General features: G+C 47.4%; 1 protein-coding gene across 3 annotated transcripts in view; it reads left to right on the top strand.

Annotated features, from left to right (window-relative positions):
- The window catches only part of MARCHF10 (membrane associated ring-CH-type finger 10), a 72,799-nt gene extending 53,455 nt beyond the window's left edge, over positions 1-19,344 (top strand). For all 3 annotated transcript variants that reach the window (XR_012322008.1, XM_073683145.1, XM_073683146.1), the window contains 2 exons: positions 18,870-18,912; positions 18,999-19,344. Coding sequence is in view for 2 of the 3 variants with exons in the window: in XM_073683145.1 (XP_073539246.1) it covers positions 18,870-18,912; positions 18,999-19,027 (72 nt within the window). In the remaining variant the exon portion in view is untranslated. The remainder of the gene's footprint in view (positions 1-18,869; positions 18,913-18,998) is intronic.
- Positions 19,345-26,475: the final 7,131 nt, after the last annotated feature.

Below are 26,475 nucleotides of genomic sequence, written 5' to 3'. Positions count from 1 at the left end.
GTGGGAGACCCCCATAGCCTGCCTATGTCCAGCAACTAACCCCTCTAGCCATGAAAAAAACCACTACACTCACCTTGCTCCCGTTGCCGTTCTCCCAGCGCTGCGCCTCTGCTCCTGTCTCTGGTGCGCAGCTCAGCTGAGCTGACGCAATGAGATGACGTCATCGCGTCAGCTGTCTCACTCGCTGATTGGTGGAATAAGGGTCCGGAGGCGCCATCTTCCACCAGCAATCACAGATGTCTGCATCCTGAGGATGCAGATATCGGTGACAGTGGGTGGTGGCGACGGACAGGCAGGGGAATGCGCGGTGCGGCCAGTAGGCCACTGTTTTCAGCCCAGGCCTGATCTAGAGTGTTACAAAAATCAGAAATGTGATTAGATACACATCTGACTGTACAGACAGGACTTGTGTTCTCAGACATGTAACATTAATGTCAAGTCCCAGATATGTCATCTGTGTGTATCTCCTGTCTCCCCAACACCTTCACATCTAAATGGCTTTAGTTATTTTCCATGGATAAAATGATGCAACCATCGCAGAAGTTCTAACATGACGGAAAGTTTTGCATTGGTTAAGTAGGGAATAAATAAAGATGCATTTTCTAGCTTTTAGCTGCGACGTAGCTTGAACTAGTAAGATTTACGTATGACTTCTTTAAAGATTGTTGTCGGCTACTCGGAAAACCCCTTCTGAATCCCCCTGTAAAATAATAACACTTAGGTTTCGCTCACACTGGTGATATTTTTTTATGAGGACCTGATTCGCTCACACTAGTGTAGATTCTCTCATGAGAGAGAATCGGCCCGATTATGCTAATGACACTCGGCTCAAACTCTGATCAGTGTTTGAGCCGAGTGTCATCTAAGTGTGATCCAATTCTCTCACATGAGAGGATCGTAGTACAGGTGTGGAGAAGATGAAATACTTAATTTCTCCATTTTCTTCATAGTCTGAGTCCGCGGATGTTGGACTGCACTAGCATGACATCCGAGTGCAGTCCGATTTTCACACACACCCATAGACTTGTATAGGTGTGCATGATCCGAATTCTGGAGCCACTCGCAGCATGCTGCAATTTTTTCCACAGACCGATTTGGTCTGCAGAAAAAAAATTGCAGATCTGCACTGCCCCATGGTACAACATAGGTCCAAGTGCTATCCAATGAAATATCAGATAGCACTCGGCCATGTCATACACTCATATGAGCGAGCCCTTATACTCACTTCCGGTGCCGTTCCAGCTGTGTCAACACTGGCTCTCCTAGGGATTGTTTGACATTGTGTCATGCAATCCCTGCAGCCAATCAGCACTGACTTCACTCACCCCACCTTCGGACAAATCAAGATATAATAAAATAAATATTTATTTTTATATAGCGCTAACATATTCCGCAGCACTTTACATACATAATCATCACTGTCCCCATTGGGGCTCACAATCTAAATTCCCTATCAGTATGTCTTAGGAGCGTGGGAGGAAACTGAAGAACCCAGAAGAAACCCACGCAAACACGGGAGAACATACAAACTCCTTGCAGATGTTGTCCTTGGTGGGATTTGAACCCAGGACTGCTAACCACTGAGCCACCGTGCTGCCCTGTAATAAGTGAGAGAGCAGCTGCAGCTATCACTTCCTCTGGATGTCAATTACATCTGTAGGAAAGGAGAGTGAAGCCAGCACTGATTGGCCACTGGGATCGCGTGACATTACATATCACGCAACCCCCGGGAGAGTCAGTGCGGGAACACATGGGAATCAAAGGTGAGTATAAGTGTTATTATTTTACTGATGGAAGAAATAGGGATTCAGAAGGGGTTGTCTGAGTAGTGGACAACCCCTTTACCCACTTTCCAGCCCAAGGCGTACTAATACATATCTGTGCCCTGGGCCTTATGGGCCAGATACGTATTAGTACGCCCTGGCGATTTCGCCCGCACACAGGCTGTGCGGGCGCGATCACCGCCGGGTGTCAGTTGATTATCTCAGCTGACACTTGGTGCTATGTGCAGGGAGTGGTCCTGCACCGCGCCCTGCACATTAACCCCCGAAATGCTGCCATCGAAGTCGATCGCAGCATTGCGCCGATACTTACCTCCTTTGCGGCGTCTGAGTCCGGTCCCGGACGTTGTCATCATGACAACATCCGGGTCACCAGGAGGCAAGAAGTTACTTTGGTCATGCGCAGTGCGCGACCAAAGTAACTTCTCCCTGTTCAGCACTGACAGGCTGTATAGCACAGGGATGGTGCTGCATTTTTGTGCTATACAGCCGATCAGAATGTAAAAAGTGAAAGTTCCATAGTGGACAATGTGTAAAAGTAATAAAAATGTCAGAAAGTGAAAAAAAAAAAAAAAAAAATTGTGAAAATATTTTAAAAAAATGAAAAAAAACATAAACATATATTGTACCCATAAATAAATAATCTTATGGAAAAAAAAAATAAACCAATAAAAGTACACATATTTGGTATCGTCGCGTCCGGAATGACCTGACCTATAAAACTGTTCCACTAGTTAACCTGTTTAGTGAACACGGAAAAAAAAAAAAAACGAAGCAAAAAACGATGCTTCATCATCATACCGCCAAACAAAAAATGGAATAAAACGCGATCAAAATGACCTATGTAAATAAAAATGGTACTGCTGAAAACCTCATCTTATCCCGCAAAAAACAAGCCACCATGCAGCTTCAACGGCCGAAAAATAAAAAAGTTATAGCTCTCAGAATAAAGCGATGCAAAAACAATTCTTTTTTCTATAAAATAGTTTTTATTCTGTAAAAGAGCCAAAACATAAAAAAAGCTATATAAATGTGGTACCGCTGTAAACGTACTGACCCGAAGAATAAAGCTGCCTTATCAATTTTACCTCATGCAGAACAGCATAAAAAAAAAAAAAGAATTTCTGAATTGTTTGTTTTTCTTTATTCTGCCTCCCAAAAATCGGAATAGAAAGCGATCAAAAAATGTCACGTGCCCGAAAATGGTACCAATAAAAACGTCAACTTGTCCCGCAAAAACAAGCCATCAAAATATGGCGATGCAAAAACTAGTCTTTGCAAAAAAAAAGGGGTTTTTAGTGTGTTACAGCTGTCAATCATAAAAACCCAATATGAATCTGGTATCGCTGTAATCGCACCAACCCGAAGAATAAAGTCGTCTAATCACTTATACCGCACGAGGAACGGCGTAAAAAATAAATTCTAGGGTTAGGGTTGTGCTAGGCTTAGGGTTGTGCTAAGGTTAGGGGTAGGGTTGGGCTAGGGTTAGCGTTGGGCTAGGGTTAAGGTTGGGCTAGAGTTAGGGTTGGGTTAGGGTTGAGCTAGGGTTAGGATTAGGGTTGGGCTTGTATTAGGGTTATGGTTGGGGTTGTATTAGGGTTAAGGTTGGGGTTGTATTAGGGTTTGGGTTGTATTAGGGTTGGGGTTAGGGTTGTGTTGGTTTTTTTTCAGAAGTAATGAAAAAAAAATGACGATGATATGGCGACTAGTGTTGGGCGCAAGCGCACGCTACTTGAGTTTCAATCTGGGGGTTGGGTATGCACCGAGTATAGCAGATGCTTGAGTGACATGCTCGTGTCTCCGCCCCATATGTTTTGCAGCTGTTATACAGCCCAAAAAATCTTGCGGGGATTGCCTGCCATGCAAGAGCAATCCCCGCATGTTTTTTTTGGGGTGTCTAATAACCGGAAACATGCGGGCGGGGACTCGAGCATGTCACTTGAGCACCCTTGATACATGGTGCATACCTGAGTACCCGATGCAAACTCAAATAGCGAGCACTTGCACTCAAGACTAATGACAACTTATATTATCAAATTCTGTGTCATACCTCTGGGTTCAAAATGTTCACTATACCCCTTGATAAAATCGTTGAGGGGTGTAGTTTCCAAAATGGAGAAACTTGTGTGGGGTTTCTACTGTTTAGGCACATCAAGGGATCTCCAAACGCGACATGGCTTCTGCTAATTATTCAAGCAAATTTTTCATTCAAAAAGTCAAATGGCACTCCTTCCCTTCCGAACCCTGCTGTGCACTAAAACAGTGGTTTTCCCCCACATATGGGATATCTGCTTACTCAGGAGAAATTGCGCAACAAATTGCATGGTGCAATTTCTCCTGTTACCCTTATGAAAATGCAAAATTGAAGGCTGAAAAACATTTTTTTGGGGGGAAAATGTGAAAATTTTATTTTTATGGCTCAATGCTATAAACTTCTGCGAAGCACCTGGGGGTTCAGGGTGCTCACCACACATCTAGATAAGTTCCCTGAGGGGTGTAGTTTACAAAATGGGGTCACTTGTGGGGGATTTCCACTGTTTAAGCACATCGGGGCTCTCCAAACGCAACATGGCGTCCGCTAATTATTCAACCAAATTTTACATGCAAAAAGTTAAATGGCGCTCCTTCCCTTCCGAACCCTACCGTGCTCCCAAACAGGGGTTTTCCCCCACATATGGGGAATTGGCGTGCTCAGGAGAAATTGCACAACAAATTTTGTGAAATAACAACATTTTTGTGAAGAAAAATAAATGTTCATTTTTTTCTTCCACATTCCAAAAATTCCTGCGAAGCACATGAAGGGTTAATAAACTTCTAGAATGTGGTTTTGAGCACCTTGAGGGGTGCAAGTTTTAAAATGGTGTCACTTTGGGTATTGTCTGTCATAAAGGCCCCTCAAAATCACTTCAAATATGATGTGGTCCCTAAAAAAAATGGTTTTGTAAATTTTGTTGGAAAAATGAGAAATCGCTGGTCAACTTTTAACCCTTATAGCTCCCTAACAAAAAAAAATTTTGGTTCCAAAATTGTGCTGATGTAAAGTAGACATGTGGGAAATGTTATTTATCAACTATTTTGTGTGACATATCTCTCTGATTTAAGGGCATGAAAATTCAAAGTTTGAAATTCGCGAAATTTTCGCCAAATTTCCGTTTTTTTTTTCACAAATAAACGCAAGTGATGTTGAAGAAATTTTACCACTATCATGAAGTACAATATGTCACGAAAAAACAGTCTCAGAATCAGGGGGATCTGTTGAAGCGTTCCAGAGTAATTACCTCATAAAGTGACAGTGGTCAGAATTGTAAAAATTGGCCTGGTCATTAACGTGCAAACCACCCTTGGGGGTAAAGGGGTTAATTAAAAGTCGTGTCATTTTTCCCAAAAGCAGATAATTAAAGTGGCATTACTCACAATTTGCATGTAAAATTAAATAATAATAATAATCTTTATTTATATAGCGCCAACATATTCCGCAGCGCTTAACAATTCACAGGTTCATGTACAACAGTCATAAGTAACATAGCTAAAGATAATACAATAATTACAGCAAAAATAATGACGACCCTGCACCTAAGAGCTTACAATCTACAATGAGGTGGGGGTGACACAAAGTACAATGGCTTATTTACAAGGATGGTCCAGCCATCTTGAGGGGATGAGGGATAGATAGAGGCTGCATGAGCTTATCACCAGCCAGTATCTGTAGTGCTTTTTGGTTAGGTGGAGACTTATGTTTGGAGAAATAAGGAATGGGCTATAAGAATATAAAAGGACTTTGATTAGGGAACGTGATAGGCCACCCTAAACAGATGTGTTTTTAGGGAGCGCCTAAAACTGTGTAAATTGTGGTTCATCCTAATTTCTTGGGGTAGAGCATTCCAAAGAATAGGTGCAGCTCGGGAGAATTCTTGAAGCCGGGAGTGGGAGGTACGGATTAGTGCGGATGTTAGTCGAAAGTCGCTTGCAGAGCGTAGAAAATGGGTAGGCCGATAAACAGAGATGAGGGAAGAGATGTAGGGGGGTGCCACACTGTGGAGAGCTTTGTGGGTGAGAACAAGCAATTTAAATCGGATCCTATAATTCATGGGCAGCCAGTGTAATGACTGGCACAGAGCGGAAGCGTCTGAGTAACGATTAGCCAGATAGATGACCCTGGCTGCAGCATTAAGGATGGACTGGAGGGGGGAAAGTAGAGTGAGGGGGAGGCCAATTAAGAGAGAGTTACAGTAGTCAAGGCGGGAGTGGATCAGGGCAACAGTGAGGGTTTTTGTTGTTTCCAAGGTGAGAAAAGGGGCGGATTCTAGAGATGTTCTTCAGGTGCAAGCGACAAGAGCGGGCAAGAGATTGTATGTGGAGGGTGAAGGAGAGATTGGTGTCAAACACAACGCCCAAGCAACGCACCTGCTTGCTCGGCATTATTGTGGTGCCACACACTGAGAGAGAGATGTCAGATTTAGAGAGGTGAGTAGACGGCGGGAACAGAAGAAGTTCAGTTTTTGAGAGGTTGAGTTTCAGATAGAGAGCGGACATGATTTTAGAAACTGCGGCCAGACAGTCACTGGTGTTCTGTAGTACAGCGGGGGTAAGGTCAGGGGATGAGGTGTATAGTTGTGTGTCATCAGCATAAAGATGATACTGCAAACCAAATTTGATGATTGTCTGTCCAATTGGGGCTGTGTAGAGAGAGAAGAGAAGAGGGCCAAGGACTGAACCCTGAGGAACCCCAATAGTGAGAGGAAGAGGGGAAGAAGTGGAGCCAGCGAACGATGCACTGAAAGAGCGGTCAGATAGGTAGGAGGAGAACCAGGAGAGAGCAGTGTCCTTTATGCCGATTGAGTGAAGCATAGAGAGTAGGACGTGGTGGTCAACGGTGTCAAAGGCTGCAGAGAGGTCAAGAAGAATGAGCAAAGAGTGGTCACCATTACATTTTGCTGTCAGAAGGTCATTGGTTACTTTGATGAGTGCAGTTTCTGTAGAATGTAGAGGGCGGAAGCCGGACTGTGATGGGTCTAGAAGAGAGTGAGTGGAGAGGTAGCTGGTAAGGCGGGAGTAGACCAAGAGTTTAGAGATGAAGGGAAGATTGGAGACTGGTCTGTAGTTGTTTGTGCAGGAAGGGTCAAGAGAGGGCTTTTTTTTAATAATGGAGTGATGATGGAGTGTTTGAAGGAGGAGGGGAAGATACCAGAAGAGAGGGAGAGGTTGAAGATTTTAGTTATTTGAGTAGTGACGACGGAAGAAAGAGACTGGAGTAGATGTGAGGGGATGGGGTCAGTGGTGCATGTGGTGGGATGAGAAGAAGAGAGGAGCCTGGAGACTTCGTCTTCTGTGACTGGGTCAAATGTGGAGAGGGATCCAGAGGGGATGTGGGGGGGGGTGGGAGTCACGGCACTTTGTGGCTGGGAGCTGATTTCCTGACGGATGGTGTCTATTTTCTCTGTGAAGTAGGAGGCCAGGTCCTCAGCAGAAATGTCCGTGACGGGGGCCTGCGCTTTAGGACTGAGGAGGGAGTGAAAGGTATCGAAGAGTTTTTTGGGGTTGTTGGATAGTGAGGAGATCAGGGTGGTGAAGTAGGTCTGTTTGGCGAGGTGAAGGGCAGAGTTATATGTTTTTAACATAAATTTGTAGTGGATAAAGTTTTCTGGTGTCCGAGTTTTCCTCCATAGCCGTTCGGCACTTCTAGAGCATCGCTGGAGAAATCGGGTTTGCGGTGTGAGCCAGGGCTGTTTTACTCTGTGTTTAGAGGTTCTGAGGGTGAGGGGCGCTAATTGGTCCAGCATGCTTCTGAGAGTGTCATTGTAGTGGTTTACAGCCAGATTAGGACAGGAAGAAGAGGAGATTGGGGACAGTGATGAGTGAAGGGAGTCTGTAAGGGTATGAGGGTTAATGGCTTGTAGATTTCTGAATGTGTGATAGGTAGGAGTGTGCTGGGGCGGGCGAGGATTTGTGAGCGTGAAGGAGAGAATGTTATGATCAAAGAGGGGAAGAGCAGAGTTATTTAGGTGGGGGATTGAACTAAGCCGGACAAAGACCAGATCAAGGGTGTTTCCATCTTTGTGTGTCTCAGAGGTTGAAAGCTGTGAGAAGCCGAGAGAAGTGGTTAAAGATAGAAGCTGGGATCTGAGGACATGAAGTGTGGCAGCCAGGCAGAAAAATGGTCAAGGAACTGGGTGGGTGTGCCTGGGGGGACGGTATACGACCGCTACTCTGAGGGAGAGGAGATGGAAGAGCCTGATGGTGTGTACCTCAAAAGAAGGGAATGAGAGTGATGGTACTGGGGGGATGACCTGGAAGGTGCATTGTGGGGACAGGAGTAAGCCGACTCCACCACCAAGTCTGTTCGCAGGTCTCGGGGAATGGGAAAAATGCAAGCCGCCATGAGAAATAGCAGCAGGGGAGACAGTGTCAGAGTCCTGGATCCAGGTTTCAGTGAGGGCCAGCAGATTGAGAGAGTTGGACAGAAAGTAATTGTGCAGGAAAGGAAGCTTGTTGCATACAGACCGTGGATTCCACAGTGCACAGTTGAAGGAGGGAGATGAAGGAGTACAGCTGATGTTAATTAGGTTAGCAGGGTTCCGATGTGAGGTGGGGGAGAGGTTGAGGTTGGTGGAGGGTGGTCCGGGGTTAGGAGAGATGTCCCCTGAAATGAGTAGTAGCAGTAAAAAGAGAGCAGATAGTTTTTGGATTTGTGACATGGTTTCTTGTGCAGTACCTTTGGATGGGACAGAGTGAGATTTTTCAGGAAGTTCAAAAGAGCATGGGAGCTGTACATGGGAGAGGGAAGGAGTGAGGGGCAGATATGGATGTGGGGGGATGGGGCGGTGAGTGTGGATGAAAAAAGCACACAGGAATATGGACGCAGGAATAAAGTACATAGTTAGAAGAGAGTACAAAGTGTGGGTTACCTGACTCCTGCCCTGAATGACTGCCATTGAAATGACAGTCAGACACTTGTCGAACAGGACACTTTGCTGAAGAGGACACGTGCGTGCACCCTACACCACGTGCACCCCTTACAATGCATCTAGATTTATAGGAAGGACTATAGCATCAGGTGAGAGGGATTGTGGGAGCTGCTTGTGACTAAATTGCCAGCTGCTCAGCTCACCAGGGGAGTGGAGGCCTGATCAAAGACACAGGCCTAACACTACTATGCCTGACACAGTATAACACCTTTCACCATCAGATAAAGTCTACAATGATGGAAGGACACAGTGACTATTAAATACAATGCATCAAATAACAGAGCACAGATCCAGCAAGCAGACACATTATACCATAGAATAGTTTCAACATGAGGGTTCAGCAGATGACAGAAACAGCAAGCAGAGATTGTATACCATAGAATAGTTTCAATTTTTCAAATAGTTTCAAAATTAAAGAGGTTCTCCCATGAACAAAGTTAATTTTAATCATCATTTTAGTTAATAGATCTCTGAATAATAATAACTTCCACAATTGGATGCGTTTTAAAAAATGTTCCTGTGCTGAGATAATCTTATAAATGTGCCCCTGCTGTGTACTGTGTAATGGATGTGTCTGACCATACAGGGACATGGTCTGATCATTCCACAGCTTCTTGGAAGGGGAGGAAGCAAGACAGAATAGACAGACAGGACAGCTTAGGATCACAACTGATTCTTTCTTTGAGGTAAAACATTGTTTAAAAGCAGGTAGTGAAATGTTTTGCCTCACAAAAAGAATCAGCTTCGATCCCATGGTGTCCTGTCTGTATACTCTCTTCTTCCCTGCCCAGGAGCTTTGGTATGATCAGACCGTCTTCCAGCACGGTCAGATCATTCCTTTGGCGCAAAGTAAAAAAATTGGCTTTTTTGGTGTCTTGAACTGCTTTTACAACTTTTGGCGCCAAAAATCACAATTTAGTGCCAGAAAGTCGCAATTATGCAATTCAGAAAAACACAAGGAGAGACTGTAGTTAAATTGCCCCAAATTTTGCAACTTTTTAAAAAGTCACAATTGATGAATCAGCCTAAAACATCTGGAATTGGTAGACTACGCCCACAAAGCCAAAAACAAAACAAAAAAAAACAGGACAGCACATGTAAAATAGAGTTGAAAAAAAGGTACAAATAGAATAATTGGGTGAAAACAAAAAAAAGCGCAAATCCCACAAAACTAGACAAAAACAGGCGCAAAGGCAACAATGAATCGGGGCCTTAATGTGCAACAGGTTTAGACATAACAGCAGTAAAATTATTAAGCACTCCATATTTCTCAATTGGAAAATGGCTTGTACATAGAACGCCTACAGACCCTAATCGCACTATATAACTAATATCACTAATATCACACTGCAAAAAAAGTAATTGGGAAGTTTCAAACCAAGGGGGGTGCACTGAGTCCTGAGCCATGCCAACACTTTTGGCAATGACTGTATATTACAAAAAAGTTCAATATTCTATGAAAAATGTGGTCGAAATCCCTTTCTGAATTGTATAAGAAAGTTGTGTTTTCGCTGTTACAAATGGATCTCAAGTAGAAAAAGTACTCTTTTGTTTTGTACAATCAAGGTGACCTTGACATACATTGTTTCTGGACTTTGATGCCCATCTAGGCTGTTTTCCAAATAACAGGTCAGGGAGTCTTCAGAAAAAAACTTTACACATATTTGATGATGAGTGCAAAAATGTTCTGCCGTATCATTTATCTTGTTAAAGAGAAAATCCGCTGTTGCATTGACTTGCACAGAGCCTAGTCTGAAGTTGCACTTGGGGCTATATAAATAATGGACTTATACAAGTCAAACAAATCATCCTGCATAGTATTTGTGTTTGAGCAGGAATTCTACCTTCTTAGGACATGTTTACTAGAGAGTGATTCCCAGTGTAGTGCCCCCTATCAGCCAATCAGACATCCATCTTCACAGCTACAAGGTCTTCAATAATATAACATGGGGCAGAATGGATTTCATTGGGTTTGATGCTAGGTTAAAAGTATTGCCTAGGAGGCCAGGAGATGCTGCAGCAATAATGCTGAAGGATTATTATCGGCTGCCTTTGGAAATCAGGAAGTAAATTATTTCTAAGTATTGAAATGGAGGTCTCAGCAGGTAATGAGGTCCCAAAGGAAGCTAATTAGATTTTAGAAATTACTACATCAATTTGTAAATCAGGATGACTTCTATTTCATTCACCAATGTGAAAAAAATGGCCATTTGCAGTATCCCCCCTCAGCCCCCACATCGGGGGTCTTCTTTTTGAAAGCCCAAAGAATGGTATTTTGATGCCTCTCTTTCTCCCCCCAATGGAGCCATTCTGCTCAATGAACCAAATAGAGTCAAAATGTTAAACTTTTAGACCCCCGTTTGACCACCTTTCCAATGGTATTTTTCTTTTTAGCAAGAAAGAAATCTTAAAATATTTCTTGGAGGAGTTCAGCAACTAGACACCCATTTGCTAAGGGGAGAGAGGTCTGTGAAGAAGTTGTCTCACAACTTATGGTTAATTGAAAGCAGGGAGAGAGCACATGTGTGGCGTAGATCCACATTTTTAATAATTAATTAAAGAATATGGGCACCTTCAGATATTTTTTTTTACTTAAATGCAGGTATTTTGTGCTCAAAATAGTTATTGCAATATGGATTCATTATAAGTTTTGCACCATTTACCTTTGTAATCCCTGTGTTGCACTGTCTATTGCTTGCTGTAGAATAAGTTTTCTGAGAATCTGACAGTGAGCTCATTCTTACAGAGTTTGTAACTCTTGTAGCTATATTTTTCTAAACTCCTCTGCTCTAATGATTACAGACCACAGGTGAGCTGAACTGAGAGGAGTCCAGTAAAAGACAGATAAGAGAGTTACAAACTCTAGTCAGAATGAGCTCACTGATAGATTCTCAGTTAACTCATTCTGCACCCAGAGAGCCTCTAAAAGCCAAATAGTACATGTCAATTGAAATTCAAATGCAAAAATAATTTTTTAGCCCAAAAATGCAAGCATTTCATAAATTGCCATAGATAGGTTATACAATATTATAGTAGGAAAATCCCTTAAAATGGCATGAATAGAGGACACTAGATGATTTTTTGCAGAGCCATCAGTACAGTGATGCATTTGTATCATCGTTCATCGTCAATTGTTCCAACACAACTTCATCTAAAGTCTCCTATTCCCGCTTACTTCATTTATTATAGTTTCTTTGAAGTATAAACTTCAGTTTCCTACCAGATATAGCTGAGTGATCATCATCCAGGCAGCAGTAATATAAGCTGAAACTGGCGATTTCCCACAAGAGTAGTAATAACAATGTGAGAATAGAACTTCCAGGCCACTTTTTGTTTATTCTGAACTATATAATGATACCTGACGAGTGCAGAAGATGTGGAAACTATGGGGGCCCAGACCAAAAGCTAGAAAGGAAAAAATTAGACAGCGATAGCTGCTGATGGACAGGGACAAAGAGCACAAACAGGGAGTATGATATTGAGAGATCAAGTAAATTGTAGTAGGTGCATGATCTCTCAAGGTATGTGGTTGCAAAAAAGTAAATTAATATAACAAAGGACACCGATTTGTACTAAAATAAAAAAACGTATAACAGATTATATTTAGAAATAAATGAACAATCAAACAAGAAATTTTACTTTGTAACAATAGTGGAAAATAGCTTCAAAGTCAACTTCTAATGTGCCTGAGGTATGGTCTGGGAGCAGGAACCAAGCACCATAGATTGATTTGGTCTTCCCCCTGGTGCTAATAATAATACAACATTCTTTTAACCGGCTCTGCAATGATGCCACGTGCCAGTTACAGATAAAGGGAACCTGTCATGTCATTTCAAGCATCTAAACTGTCCCCAGTACGTTGTTAGTGATGCAGTGTGCATCACTAACACGTTATTTTCATTACAAACGGCGGTCTAATCATGTCCCAAAAGCACTTTAAATAGTTATATCATACTTGCTCGTTTAGTCATAGGGGTGTGCTTAATTTTCATTCAGTCATGGGCGTCACCGCCCACTCAATTTGATTGATTATCCTGGAAGCACCGACGTCACTCTAAACCGTTGTAAAATCCCACGCTTGCGCAGTGTGGAGCGTGGAGTGTGAAGTCACGCTTGCGCAGTGTGGAGGGTGGAGCGTGGAGTGTGAAGTCACGCTTGCGCAGTGTGGAGCGTGGAGTGTGAAGTCACGCTTGCACAGTGTGGAGCGTGGAGTGTGAAGTCACGCTTGCGCAGTGTGGAGCGTGGAGTGTGAAGTCACGCTTGCGCAGTGTGGAGCGTGGAGTGTGAAGTCACGCTTGTGCAGTGTCGAGTGGGGAGCCGCGCTTGCGCAGTGTCGAGTGGAGAGCCGCGCTTGCGCAGTGTCGAGTGGGGAGCCGCGCTTGCTCCGTGACCAGCGGCTCCCCACTCGACAATGCGCAAGCCCGGCTCCAAGCTACACACTTCGCAAGCGTGGCTGCCCGATCTTGACACTACGCAAGCGTGACTTCACACTCCACACTACGCAAGCGTGACTTCACACTCAACGCTCCACACTGCGCAAGCGTGGGATTTTACAACGGTTTCGAGTGACGTTAGTGCTTCCAGGACAATCAATCAAATTGAGTGGGCGGTGACACCCATGGCTGAATGAAAATTAAGCACACCCCTATGACTAAACGAGCAGGTATGATATATGATTGGACCACCATTTGCATCCCTAACAACGCACTGGAGACAGTTCAGATGCTTAAAATGACATGACAGGTTCCCTTTAACTGTCAACTAGTAAGTGAACTTTGGGCATAAGTATGTAATACTCAAGACCCCTTCCTTTGGCCAAAGTAGGAAGAAGATGCAAAGAACAGTTCTCTCATTATTGGCCCTGTCTCCTACCTGGATAAGCTATAAAGCAGGGGTCCTCAAACTTTTTAAACAGGGGGCCAGTTCACGGTCCCTCAGACCATTGGAGGGCCGGAATATATTTTTTTTTAAAAAACTATGAACAAATTACTATGCACACTGCACATATCTTATTTTGTAGTAAAAAAAACAATACAGGAACAAATACAATATTTAAAATGAAGAACAAGTAAAGTTAAATCAACCGGTATTTCAATAGGTAGGTAACTGTACCCAATAGGCAGCATAGGTCCTCAATAGGCAGGTAAATGTCCCCAATAGGCAAGTAAATGTCCCCAATAGGCAGCATAGTTCCTCAATAGGCAGGCTGTTCCCCCCTTATAATGCCCTATGCAGGCTGTTCCCCCCTTATTATGCCCCATGCAGGATTTCCCTTTCTCCCACCATATAATGCCCCGTGCAAGATATCACTCCCCTGTCTTTATAATGCCCCATTCAGGATGTCACCCCCCCATATAATGCCCCATTCAGGATGTCACCCCCCCCCCCATATAATGACACATGCAGGACATCACTCCCCTGTCTTTATAATGCCCCATTCAGGATGTCACCCCCCCATATAATGCCCCATTCAGGATGTCACCCCCTCCCCCCATATAATGACACATGCAGGATATCACTCCCCTGTCTTTATAATGCCCCATTCAGGATGTCACCCCCCCATATAATGCCTCATTCAGGATGTCACCCCCCCCAATATAATGACACATGCAGGATATCACTCCCCTGTCTTTATAATGCCCCATGCAGCACGTCACCCCCCTCATATAATGCCCCATGCAGCATGTCACTCCCCCATATAATGCCCCATTCAGGATGTCACCCCCCCCCATATAATGCCCCATGCTGGATGTCTCCCCCCATGTAATGCCCCATGCAGCATGTCACCCCCCCATATAATGCCCCATTCAGGATGTCACCCCCCCATATAATGCCCCATGCTGGATGTCACCCCCTATATAATGCCCCATGCAGCATGTCACCCCCCCATATAATGCCCCATTCAGGATGTCACCCCCCCATATAATGCCCCATTCAGAATGTCACCCCCCCCCATATAATGCCACATGCAGGATGTCACCCCTAATATTATGTCCCATGCCTCCATACATTAAAAAAAAAAATCCAATACTCACCTCCCTCCTTGCCTGCTGCCGCTGCTCAGATCCGGTCTCCAGCGTCTCCGGCGTTGTCCCTCTCTGCGCTCCCTGTGACGGCTCAGGGGAGGGCGCGGTGTAAAGACGTCACCGCACCCTCTGACCTCAGATGTCACAGGGAGCGCAGACCAGGAAGACAGCTGATCTGCGGAGGCACGGGGAGAGGTAAGTATCCGGCTGCCGGGGCCCTGAGCAAGCGGGGGAGAAGGGTGGGCAATGGCACCGCTCTCCTCTGCCCACAGCCCGGCGGGCCGGATAAAAGTCCTCCGCGGGCCGCATGTGGCCCGCGGGCCGTAGTTTGAGGACCACTGCTATAAAGGATATGGACACCTGTAGGTGAAGCTTTTGTTCGCTTCGCATATATATGGGCTTAAAAATAATTTTTGCAATTGAGTTTCATTAAGGATTTTGCACCATTTGGCTTTTACAAGCTCTTTGTCTCCCTGCTCGTTGCTGGCTGCAGAATGAGTTAAATGGGTTATCTGGGATTATTTCATTTTAGTCCTAGGGGCCTAATAATTAACAGGCAGGTTGTTGCTAACTACCTGCCCGTTCTGCCTGCTGCCAATCTCTCCAGTTTCAGAGTGGTCACAGACCGTTCCAGCTAGCGATTCTGCGGCTTTTCTTCCGCTCTGCTGTGTTGGCGGGGTGTCACTGTCGATGTCATGCTGACTGACATCGGGCTCCCATCTGCCTAACTGCGCAGAGCCGGCTGTCAATCTGCATGACTGTCAGCAGTCACGCCCCGTCGGCAGAGCAGCCCGGAAGAAGAGTTTCTCTGTTGATGTGAAGCAGTAGAATCACTTGCAGGAGGTGTGCATGACTAATCTGAGCCGGCAACGGGCAGAACAGGCAGGTAGTTAGTAACTACCTGTCTGGTAGCTATTAGGCCCGTAGTAAAAAAAAAAAAAAATAGTCTTGAAAAATCTCATTAGCTGAAAATCCATCAGTGGGCTGGTTCCTATTGAGAGTTATATATATATATATTTTTTCTTTTTTTTTGTTGACTCTGAGATCCTCCCCAATGATTTATGACCGTATCAAAGTTCAGCTCAACTTTTATGTGGTCTCTAGTCATAAATCAGCATAGAGGAGTTCATAAAAACACAAATAGAAGAGTTACAAGTTCTGGCTCAGAACAAGCTCACTCATAGATTGTCAGGTAACTTATTCTTCAGCCAGCTATAGACAGTACAACCCTGATTCTATGGAAGGCAATTGGTACTAAAATTGTAATGATACCCAATTACAAAAATGATCTTTAGCCCAAAATACATACATTGAAGTAAAAAGAACATGTGTCCCTAAAGGTGTGTATATCCTTTAATGCTTTATTTGCCTTTATGCCTCCTGCTTAGTTCGTCATCAGGGAAACTTATGCGAAAAATTTGTACAATAAAAAAATATATTGTGGTGCCTTGTTACCGTACCGTGGGGAAACCATGCAAAAACTGCAAACAAGGATGAATTTACACAGACACACAAACAGGAATAAACTGGCTTATCTTTAGGAGGCATCACCCCTTCCACCTTCCACAAATGTCGTGTTGCAATATCTCTTAAATGTTGTGCCTTTGATCTTATTAATTCCTTTGTAATCCTGCCTGAAGAAGGTGCTCTGAAAGTTTGCAAATATATATTTTGTTCTGGATAGACAATAAAGATATCACTCCGAGAATATTTTTGTCCTAAAAAGTATAAAAGTATTTACTTCAATGCGAAAAAAAGAAAGTCAGAACTGACATCTGACTTGAATTAGTCTTTAGAGTCTGGTTTTGGACATAATCATCCTTACAAGTCTATGGGTCTGTGAAAATCACGGGCAGCAGACGGATAGCATCCTTGTGCTGTACGTTTTTAACATTGTATTGGGTAGGAGTTTTGCACTTTTTTGGCTTACTAGACAGTCAATGATGTTAAACAGAAACACAATGACCAAACACTGGTAGAAATCAGTCATTGCTTTCATGTACATGGAAAAAAAAAGAAATCTGAATGATGCCTTAGAGCTACATGCACAAGACCAGGAATCATGAGCCACAGGTTATTGAACACTGATGTATAAGGGCTTTATGCACACATTGCGTTGTTGCCACGTTTTCCCCACATGTTTTTGCCACCAAGAGCGTAGGATTTTACTATACCAGCAATGTAATTGAGATTTCTGAAATCTCATACACACGTTGCTTTTTTTTTTGCAGAGTTGAAGCAGTGTTATATCTCCAGCATGTCAATTCTTTCAGCGCTTTTGCAGCGTTTTTCACACATTCTAATGACTGGGGAGAAAAACGTGGTTTTAACAGGTGCAGAGACCTGTTTTTGATGCAGAAATGTCTGTATAAATACTGAACATGTGCACATACTCTAACACAGGGCCGGACAGGGACAAATAAGCAGCCCTGCCACACAAACCACATACTATAACACTCTATGGGCAGAGTCTTCATCGTTCTTCTGTACAGGCCTGCGCAGAAGAAGAATGAAGCCAATGTGTGACGCTCATAGCCCTCCCTAGGAAATGGGGTTACTCAGAGCCGGGTCGGTGTAGGTGGTCGCAGGGGATGCAGTCGTGGCCTGGACCCGTTCCGTGCCCAGGGCTGTCACATAAAAAATAATGGGCTTTCAAGTAAGAGTGGTATTTTCTGACTACGCCACCTGCGGTTTCCAGTGATGGGCACCGGCGCTGCTTCAGTCCACTGAGGCCGGTGTTATGGGCAGCTAAGATGGGACGGCTCCCCACAGGCGGAGCGGGCCTCAGGGCAGTGTGAGAAGGAATGCTGGGTGCAGTGCCGCGCAGGAAATAACGAGCTGAGACGGTGTATGAAGTCATCCGGGTCTTTACTCATTTGGGATGAACTTTCAGCCGCAAAGCTTCTCTCTGCTACTCGCGGTGTACCACCGGGAAGGGGGTTCAGCACTTCCCAGGTAGATCAGGAGCACCTGTCCAGACCCCGCTGGTGTGTGTTCCTCTCCTTGGTAAGTTCTCCCACTAAGTCTTCTCCTGACTGTGTGTGGCACGAACGTGTAGTAAGGCCGGGTCCCACAGGATAAACGCAGTTTAAGAGATACAGGTGGCGTAGGCCGCTCCGTCCGTATCCCTCTGGGATCCACTAAGCCTCCGGCCTTTTCTGACTGAGACATGAAGTGACAAAGTCAGATATCGGGGGCCGGTCACCCCTCTTGCAGCAGGAATCCCTCTGACTAGGCTAGAGTAAAGAATACAGGTGGCGTAGGCCGCTCCGTCCGTATCCCCCCCATATCCTTTTGCCTGTGGAGCCTATCTCATCTGCTTCCCTCCTAGGCCTTCTTAGGTAAGGACCTTGACCGAGTAGAGACAGTGGTTAACTCTAACCCGCTCCTCGTCTCAAGGCCAGAGAACGAGGACCGTGTATCTTCAGTCGGCTGCGGCCTTTTGCTGGACTCTGGCTGAAGACCACAATCAGAGACGAAGACCACAGTCAAAGACGAAGATCACAATCAAAGACCTTGAACTAAAGATGGCCGTAGATTAAATATGAATCAATAAGTGTTTACTAAAAGTGTGTCCTCCACCCTCACCCACTACATGGTTCCCCCTATCTTTGGTTCCCCTCATCTCCTCTATCCCGGGCCGGGGCAGCACCCTGGTGCATTTAGGCCCCCTTCAGGACAGGAGTGGTGTAGTGTTGAGTGGTGAAGTGGGGTCCTGAGAGATGCTCCATCCTTACCTGGAAGAGGAGATACCACACCTCGAACTGAGGTGCAGTACCCCTGTGGCGACTGAACCCTCAGGGGTGCCACAAATGCCCATAGAATGGAGGAAAAGGTGCGTATTTAATCACGCTATTGCAAGGCGCAGGCGCGGGATTCCTGGGCCACCAGTACACGTCACAGGACCCTGTGACGCTGATGGAAGGGGGTTGGTATGAAAATGAAGACCGGAGGCTGTTTTCTTCTGGGCATCGCACGTCCCAGAGCCTTGAAAAACGCATTACCATAAAGAAATAAAAGATGATTTCTCCCCAACAAGACTGCAGATATGAAGCATACAGGTAGTCTAATATATCTTTCTTTTCTTTATTTTCAAGCTCTCAAGAAGATTTTTACATTTGGGCTTAGGAAGACATGAACGTAAGTTTAGTATTTTAACTCTCTTCTTTCATAGACTGGATTATTACATTTCATTCTGACACTGCAAAATAATTCTCTTTCTTTAGATGCAAGAGACGATGAGCAGAACTCCTAAATTACATTTTACGTGAACCAACATCTAATATTCCAGTGCTGAGAAGTGTCATCAAGATACAACTGCATTTATTTATGTCACCATCAACCTCATCATGGATTTGTAGACTGACATTTTAGGATAAAGAATGGTTACTTAAAACCAGATCTCACAATATAGACTACAAAATTTACTAAAGAGATGTTTTAGATCTGATGAGGCTAGTGTACTTACTATTAAAATCCATGTCAGATCCTCTTTGCTACATATACTAACAAAGAGCATTGCATCTACTTTTCAGTCCTGGTAAATAAAAACAATTGAAATTCAAAGTAAAAGTTAACGAATTATGTCTACAATGCAGTTGAAGAGGATTTATATTAGAAGCGACAAAAGAAACACATTTTTATGATTCACACAAAGCTGATCAACAGGAAAGCTCATTATAACAGATAAGTCACAGTAGGCTCTGTAGTACAGTTCACTTACAACAAGGGTTTCAATATGGAACACTAAAATACTTATCTCTAATGACTCATAACTAGACTATAATTTCATTTCTTTTTAATATGGCCCCTATTAGGAAGTGTGGTTTTGTGCCCCCACCTGGGAATGGATCTGGTCCGGTGCTCTGCTATTCCGGTCGCAGGCGTCGCCATTGTCCTGACTCTGGAAGAGGAGCTACTACATATGTAGGGAAACCGTCCCAATCTTATGGAGCATCGTATTGTCTCTCACTGATTTTCCTGGTTGCCAGGCAACGCTGGACACTGCTGTGCCTGGCACTAGGCAGTGGTGGGATTAAGTCCATTCTGCTGTGCTACCTAGCAGGGAGTGGCTGTCTGGGTGTAACGGGTCTGGGAGGCGGAACCTCTGGGCTACTATACAAGGGAGCGGTCCTTGTAAGGGAGCGGGTGGCGACCAGGCAGGCAGTCACAGCAGGTGACCGGGACAGTCTCTGGGTGTACGGGCAGGAGGTCACAGCAAGTGATCAGGGCAGTCTCTGGAAGAACGGGCTGGAGGTCACGGCAAGTGACCGGGGCAGTCTCTGGAAGAACGGGCTGGAGGTCACGGCAAGTGACCGGGGCAGTCTCTAGGTAAAGGGTAGGTACGACCTGTGATGGCTGAACCTCCAGGTAGGCTAGCAAGGCAGATGGAGGATGTGTGCTCCCAGGTGAGCAAGCGAGAGTCTCTGGAATAGCAGGTGGTCACAGCACGTGACGGCGGAGCCTCCAGGTAGGCAAGCAGGCAGGTAGCGGAGAAGCGCTCCCAGGTGAGCGGGCAAGAGTCTCTGGAATAGCTGGTGGTCCCAGCACGTGACAGCGGAACCCCCGGGCAGGCAAGCAGGCAGGTAGCGGAGAAGCGCTCCCAGGTGAGCGGGCAAGAGTCTGGAATAGCTGGTGGTCACAGCACGTGACAGCGGAGCCTCCGGGCAGGCAAGCAGGCAGGTAGCGGAGAAGCGCTCCCAGGTGAGCGGGCAAGAGTCTGGAATAGCTGGTGGTCACAGCACGTGACAGCGGAGCCTCCGGGCAGGCAAGCAGGCAGGTAGCGGAGAAGCGCTCCCAGGTGAGCGGGCAAGCTGGTCCATAGACAGACTGACCGGAGTTGTAAGGCAGACCGTCGGACCTCAGGCAAGCAGGCAGGTAGCTGATGTGCGCTCCCAGGTGAGCGGGCAAGTTGGTCCTTAGACAGACTGACCGGAGTTGTAAGGCAGACCGTCGGACCTCAGGCAGGCAGGCAGGTAACAGGAAATCAGGCAGGATTAGGACAGCAAGCTGGCAGGAATCTGGCAGGTAACTGGCAACGGGACCTGAGGGCTGAAGCAGAGTAGAACGGTGCAACAACATTGCTCGGGCACCTCCATTTTGGAGGAGGTGCCTTATATATGGTAAAGTCCTCCGGCCATTGGCCGGGGACTCCTTAGGACGGCGCGCGCGGCCCCTTTAAGAGGGAGGGAGGGCGCGCGCGCGCGCCCTAAGCACAGTGGCCGGGAAGGAGCGCGCGCTGCCAGCAGAGCGGGAGAGGGACGCCGGGCACGGAGCAGAGCGGTGAGGGGAACAGCGTCCCTGCCTAGCAGAGGGCAGGGACGCCGGCACTACAGTACCCCCCCCTTTAGGCCCCCCCTTTTTTAGGCCAGATAGAAATTTAGCTAGGATGAGAGGGGCATGGATGTTCTCCCGGGGCTCCCACGTTCTCTCCTCAGGACCAAACCCCTTCCAATCTACCAGAAAAAAGGTCTTTCCTCTTACCCTTTTGGTGGCAAGAATGTTCTCTACCTCAAACTCGTCCTCAGCAGAAACCGGAGCAGGAGGCGTACCTGTAGATTTGGAAAAAGAGTTAAGCACCACGGGTTTGAGGAGAGATACATGGAAGGAGTTAGCGATCCGTAAGTTGGCCGGGAGTTTCAATTTATAGGCCACCGGGTTGATCTGACTGATGACCTCCAGAGGACCGATGAACCGAGGCCCTAACTTGTAAGAAGGTATCTTGAGTCGAACATATTTAGATGAGAGCCAGACTTTATCTCCTGGACGAAATTGTGGAGGATCCAGGCGTTTTTTGTCAGCGTGTCTTTTCATACGCTCGGATGACAGAAGGAGTGCGGACCGGGTACTCTCCCATATGGAGGAAAATTTGCTAACGAGAGATTCCGCAGCCGGGTTGTCCACAGAGGTGGAGACAGGAAAAGGAATCCGAGGATGCTGACCAAAGACTACAAAAAACGGGGATTTGGAGGAGGATTCGCTCTCGTGATTATTATAAGAGAACTCGGCCCATGGTAGGAGATCCACCCAGTCAGAATGGTGGGCATTAACGAAGTGCCGGAGATAACTGGTCAGGTTCTGATTGATCCGCTCCACTTGACCATTGGACTGTGGGTGGTAAGCGGAAGAGAAGTCCAGGGTGACGTCTAGTAGTTTACAAGTGGCTCTCCAGAAACGTGAGGTGAACTGTACCCCACGATCCGACACGATGTGGAGGGGCAGGCCATGAAGACGGAAGATGTGGCGGATAAAGTCTTTAGCCAGCTCGGGTGCAGACGGAAGGCCTGGCAGGGGAATAAAGTGAGCCATCTTGGAAAAGCGGTCAGCGACCACCCAAATGACCGTACAACCGGCAGAGACGGGGAGATCAGTTATAAAGTCCATTGCTATATGCTGCCAGGGGGCAGCAGGTACAGGAAGCGGAAGGAGGCGTCCGGCTGGCAGATGTCTCGGGACTTTGTTGCGGGCGCAGGACACACAGGCAGAAACAAAGTCTATTATGTCCTTGTGCAGGGTAGGCCACCAATAGTGCCGGGCAATAAGCTGGAGGGTCTTTTTCTGACTGGCGTGGCCAGCTAGTTTAGACGAATGGCCCCAGTGTAGGATCTTCTCCCGATCAGGTACTGACACAAACGTCTTACCGGGAGGGAGACGATTTAGACTCACGGGAGCCACCTGCATTACTCTGGCGGGATCGATGATATGTTTAGGTTCTTCCTCGAGATCGGACACCAGAAAGGATCGGGACAAGGCGTCTGCTTTGACGTTTTTGTCAGCCGGGCGAAAATGAAGAACAAAATCAAAGCGAGCAAAAAACAAGGACCACCGGGCTTGGCGCGGGTTAAGTCTCTGGGCATGCTGGAGGTAAGCCAAGTTCTTGTGGTCAGTGTAAATTATTACCGGATGAAGAGCCCCCTCGAGTAGGTAACGCCACTATTCCAACGCCAGCTTGATGGCCAATAACTCTCGGTCTCCTATGGAATAGTTGCGCTCAGAAGAGGAGAAGAGTTTGGAGAAGAAGCCACAAGTTACCATTCTCCCGGAAGATGATTTTTGAGTAAGTACCGCTCCGGCTCCAGAGGAGGAGGCGTCAACTTCCAGGAAGAACTGCTTGTTGCCGTCCGGGCGATGCAGCACCGGGGCGGAAGAGAAGGCCTGTTTTAGGGAAAGAAAGGCCTCCTCTGCTTCGGGCGGCCACTCTTTGGGATTAGTACCCTTACGGGTGAGCGCGGAAATTGGGGCAGTCCGGGAAGAGAAGTGCGGAATGAAGAGGCGGTAATAGTTGGCGAAGCCCAGGAACCGTTGAATAGCCTTCAACCCCTCTGGTCGGGGCCATTTCTCGATGGCAGACAGTTTCTCAGGATCCATTTGTAGGCCGGTCTGAGAGATAATGTAGCCCAGAAACGGAAGCGAGGTCTGCTCAAAGAGGCACTTCTCATATTTAGCGTAGAGATGGTTCTGCCTGAGCCTGAGCAGGACCTGACGAACATCCCTCCGGTAAGTCTGGAGATCCGGAGAGAAGACCAAGATGTCGTCCAGGTACACCACTACGCAGGAGTAGAGAAGGTCCCGGAAGATGTCATTGACCAACTCTTGAAAGACGGCAGGAGCGTTACAGAGGCCAAAGGGCATTACCAGATATTCATAGTGGCCGTCCCGGGTGTTGAATGCCGTCTTCCATTCATCCCCCTGACGGATACGAACCAGGTTGTACGCCCCACGGAGGTCCAGTTTGGTGAAGATTCTAGCCCCCCTCAGACGATCAAATAACTCCGGAATGAGCGGAAGGGGGTACTTATTCTTCACCGTGATCTGGTTAAGGCCTCTATAGTCTATACAGGGACGGAGAGAGCCGTCCTTCTTTTTGACGAAAAAGAAGCCTGCTCCCGCCGGGGAGGTAGATTTCCGGATGAATCCCCTGGCCAGATTCTCCTCAATATATTCGGACATCGACCGGGTCTCAGCAGCGGATAATGGATAAATACGCCCACGGGGAGGAGAAGTACCAGGTAACAGGTCGATAGGGCAGTCGTATGGTCTATGAGGGGGTAGTGTCTCTGCCTCCTTTTTATTAAAGACATCAGCATAAGACCAATAAGGAATCGGAAGTCCAGGTAGATTAGCTGGGGTAGGAGAAGGACGGACGGGATGAACGGGAACCAGACAGGTCTTATGGCAGCCCTGTCCCCAGCGAAGGACTTCTCCGGTCTGCCAGTCAAGAACGGGTGCATGTTTCTGGAGCCAAGGTAGGCCTAGCAAGAGGGCGTGAGAGAGTCCAGGCAGAACATGGAAGGAGATACTTTCAGAATGCAGCATTCCCACCTGCAGAGTAATGGATTCGGTAATGAGTTGGATGGGGCGTGGTAAGAGCCCCCCATCCACGGCAGCAACAGACAAGGGTACAGCCAGAGGTTTGGTGGGGATGCGGTATTTCTCTACCAGGGACTGTGAAATAAGATTCCCGGCTGCTCCAGAGTCCAGTTGGGCTAGTTCGAAATAACGGTTCTCCCCGTAGACGATTGAAACTGACAACAGCAGGGATGGAGAGGATTTATTCTTGTCTAGGTGGACCTCTCTGAGCGAACCTAGACACAGGCGTTTCCCGACCTCTCCGGGCAGGCACGGATCCGGTGCTCCTTACTGCCACAGTAGAAGCAGGTCCCCTCGGCACGGCGTAAGTCCTGACGGGTCTTGACCATCTTGGTCTGGTCGACCTGCATAGGCTCAGGAGGGTGTACCTGGTTAGAGACAGAAGGAGTGACGGGTTTCTGAAAAGTAGGAGCTAGACGTGGTAACCTCCTCTCACGGGTGACCTCTCTGGCACGCTCCTGGAACCGTAGGTCAATCCGGGTGGCAAGAGTTATTAAGTCATCGAGAGTGGTAGGAATGTCCCGACCGGCAAGTTCATCTTTAATACGGCCGGACAGACCCTCCCAGAAGACGGAAACCAGAGCGTCGTTATCCCAGGCCAGCTCCGAGGCAAGGGTACGGAACCGTATGGCATATTGGCCCACGGTGAGACTTTCCTGACGGAGGCGTAGCAACGATGATGCGGATGAGGTCTTCCGTCCGGGTTCGTCGAAGACTTTCCGGAAAGCCGTGAGAAAAGCAGGCAAGTTGGACACCAGGGGGTCTCCTCTCTCCCATAGAGGATTTAGCCAGGCCAGGGCCTCCCCGGTGAGATGGGACATGATGAATGCAATTTTGGCTCGGTCGGAGTTAAACTGGTGGGACAATAGTTCAAAGTGCAGGGTGCACTGATTTATGAAGCCCCGAGCCTGGGCTGAGTCGCCTCCGAAGCGAGGAGGTGCAGAAAGCCGAGGTCCGGGGTAGGATATCATGGTGTTAGTGGACAGCGGAGCTGCCGGATTGCAAGACATGGCACTGGCGGAGGTTGTTGGTGGAACAGTCAGAGTGTCCAGGCGAGTATTGACATTCCGCAGGTGACCCAGGATGGACTCCTGTTGGGACCTTTGACGGGACAGTTCATGACACAGGTCCGAGAGCGAGGGAGCTTGGGTGCCACCGGGTTCCATGGCCCGAGCAAACTGTAACGGGTCTGGGAGGCGGAACCTCTGGGCTACTATACAAGGGAGCGGTCCTTGTAAGGGAGCGGGTGGCGACCAGGCAGGCAGTCACAGCAGGTGACCGGGACAGTCTCTGGGTGTACGGGCAGGAGGTCACGGCAAGTGATCAGGGCAGTCTCTGGAAGAACGGGCTGGAGGTCACGGCAAGTGACCGGGGCAGTCTCTGGAAGAACGGGCTGGAGGTCACGGCAAGTGACCGGGGCAGTCTCTAGGTAAAGGGTAGGTACGACCTGTGATGGCTGAACCTCCAGGTAGGCTAGCAAGGCAGATGGAGGATGTGTGCTCCCAGGTGAGCAAGCGAGAGTCTCTGGAATAGCAGGTGGTCACAGCACGTGACGGCGGAGCCTCCAGGTAGGCAAGCAGGCAGGTAGCGGAGAAGCGCTCCCAGGTGAGCGGGCAAGAGTCTCTGGAATAGCTGGTGGTCCCAGCACGTGACAGCGGAACCCCCGGGCAGGCAAGCAGGCAGGTAGCGGAGAAGCGCTCCCAGGTGAGCGGGCAAGAGTCTCTGGAATAGCTGGTGGTCCCAGCACGTGACAGCGGAACCCCCGGGCAGGCAAGCAGGCAGGTAGCGGAGAAGCGCTCCCAGGTGAGCGGGCAAGAGTCTGGAATAGCTGGTGGTCACAGCACGTGACAGCGGAGCCTCCGGGCAGGCAAGCAGGCAGGTAGCGGAGAAGCGCTCCCAGGTGAGCGGGCAAGCTGGTCCATAGACAGACTGACCGGAGTTGTAAGGCAGACCGTCGGACCTCAGGCAAGCAGGCAGGTAGCTGATGTGCGCTCCCAGGTGAGCGGGCAAGTTGGTCCTTAGACAGACTGACCGGAGTTGTAAGGCAGACCGTCGGACCTCAGGCAGGCAGGCAGGTAACAGGAAATCAGGCAGGATTAGGACAGCAAGCTGGCAGGAATCTGGCAGGTAACTGGCAGGTAACTGGCAACGGGACCTGAGGGCTGAAGCAGAGTAGAACGGTGCAACAACATTGCTCGGGCACCTCCATTTTGGAGGAGGTGCCTTATATATGGTAAAGTCCTCCGGCCATTGGCCGGGGACTCCTTAGGACGGCGCGCGCGGCCCCTATAAGAGGGAGGGAGGGCGCGTGCGCGCGCCCTAAGCACAGTGGCC

Source organism: Phyllobates terribilis, unplaced genomic scaffold (assembly GCF_046119375.1).
Source record: "Phyllobates terribilis strain yellow unplaced genomic scaffold, ASM4611937v1 Scaffold_5__5_contigs__length_657084704, whole genome shotgun sequence".
In the NCBI taxonomy this organism is placed as follows: domain Eukaryota; kingdom Metazoa; phylum Chordata; class Amphibia; order Anura; family Dendrobatidae; genus Phyllobates; species Phyllobates terribilis.
The sequence above is the reverse complement of the archived record's forward strand: the minus strand, read 5'-3'. Positions and strand labels throughout refer to the sequence as shown.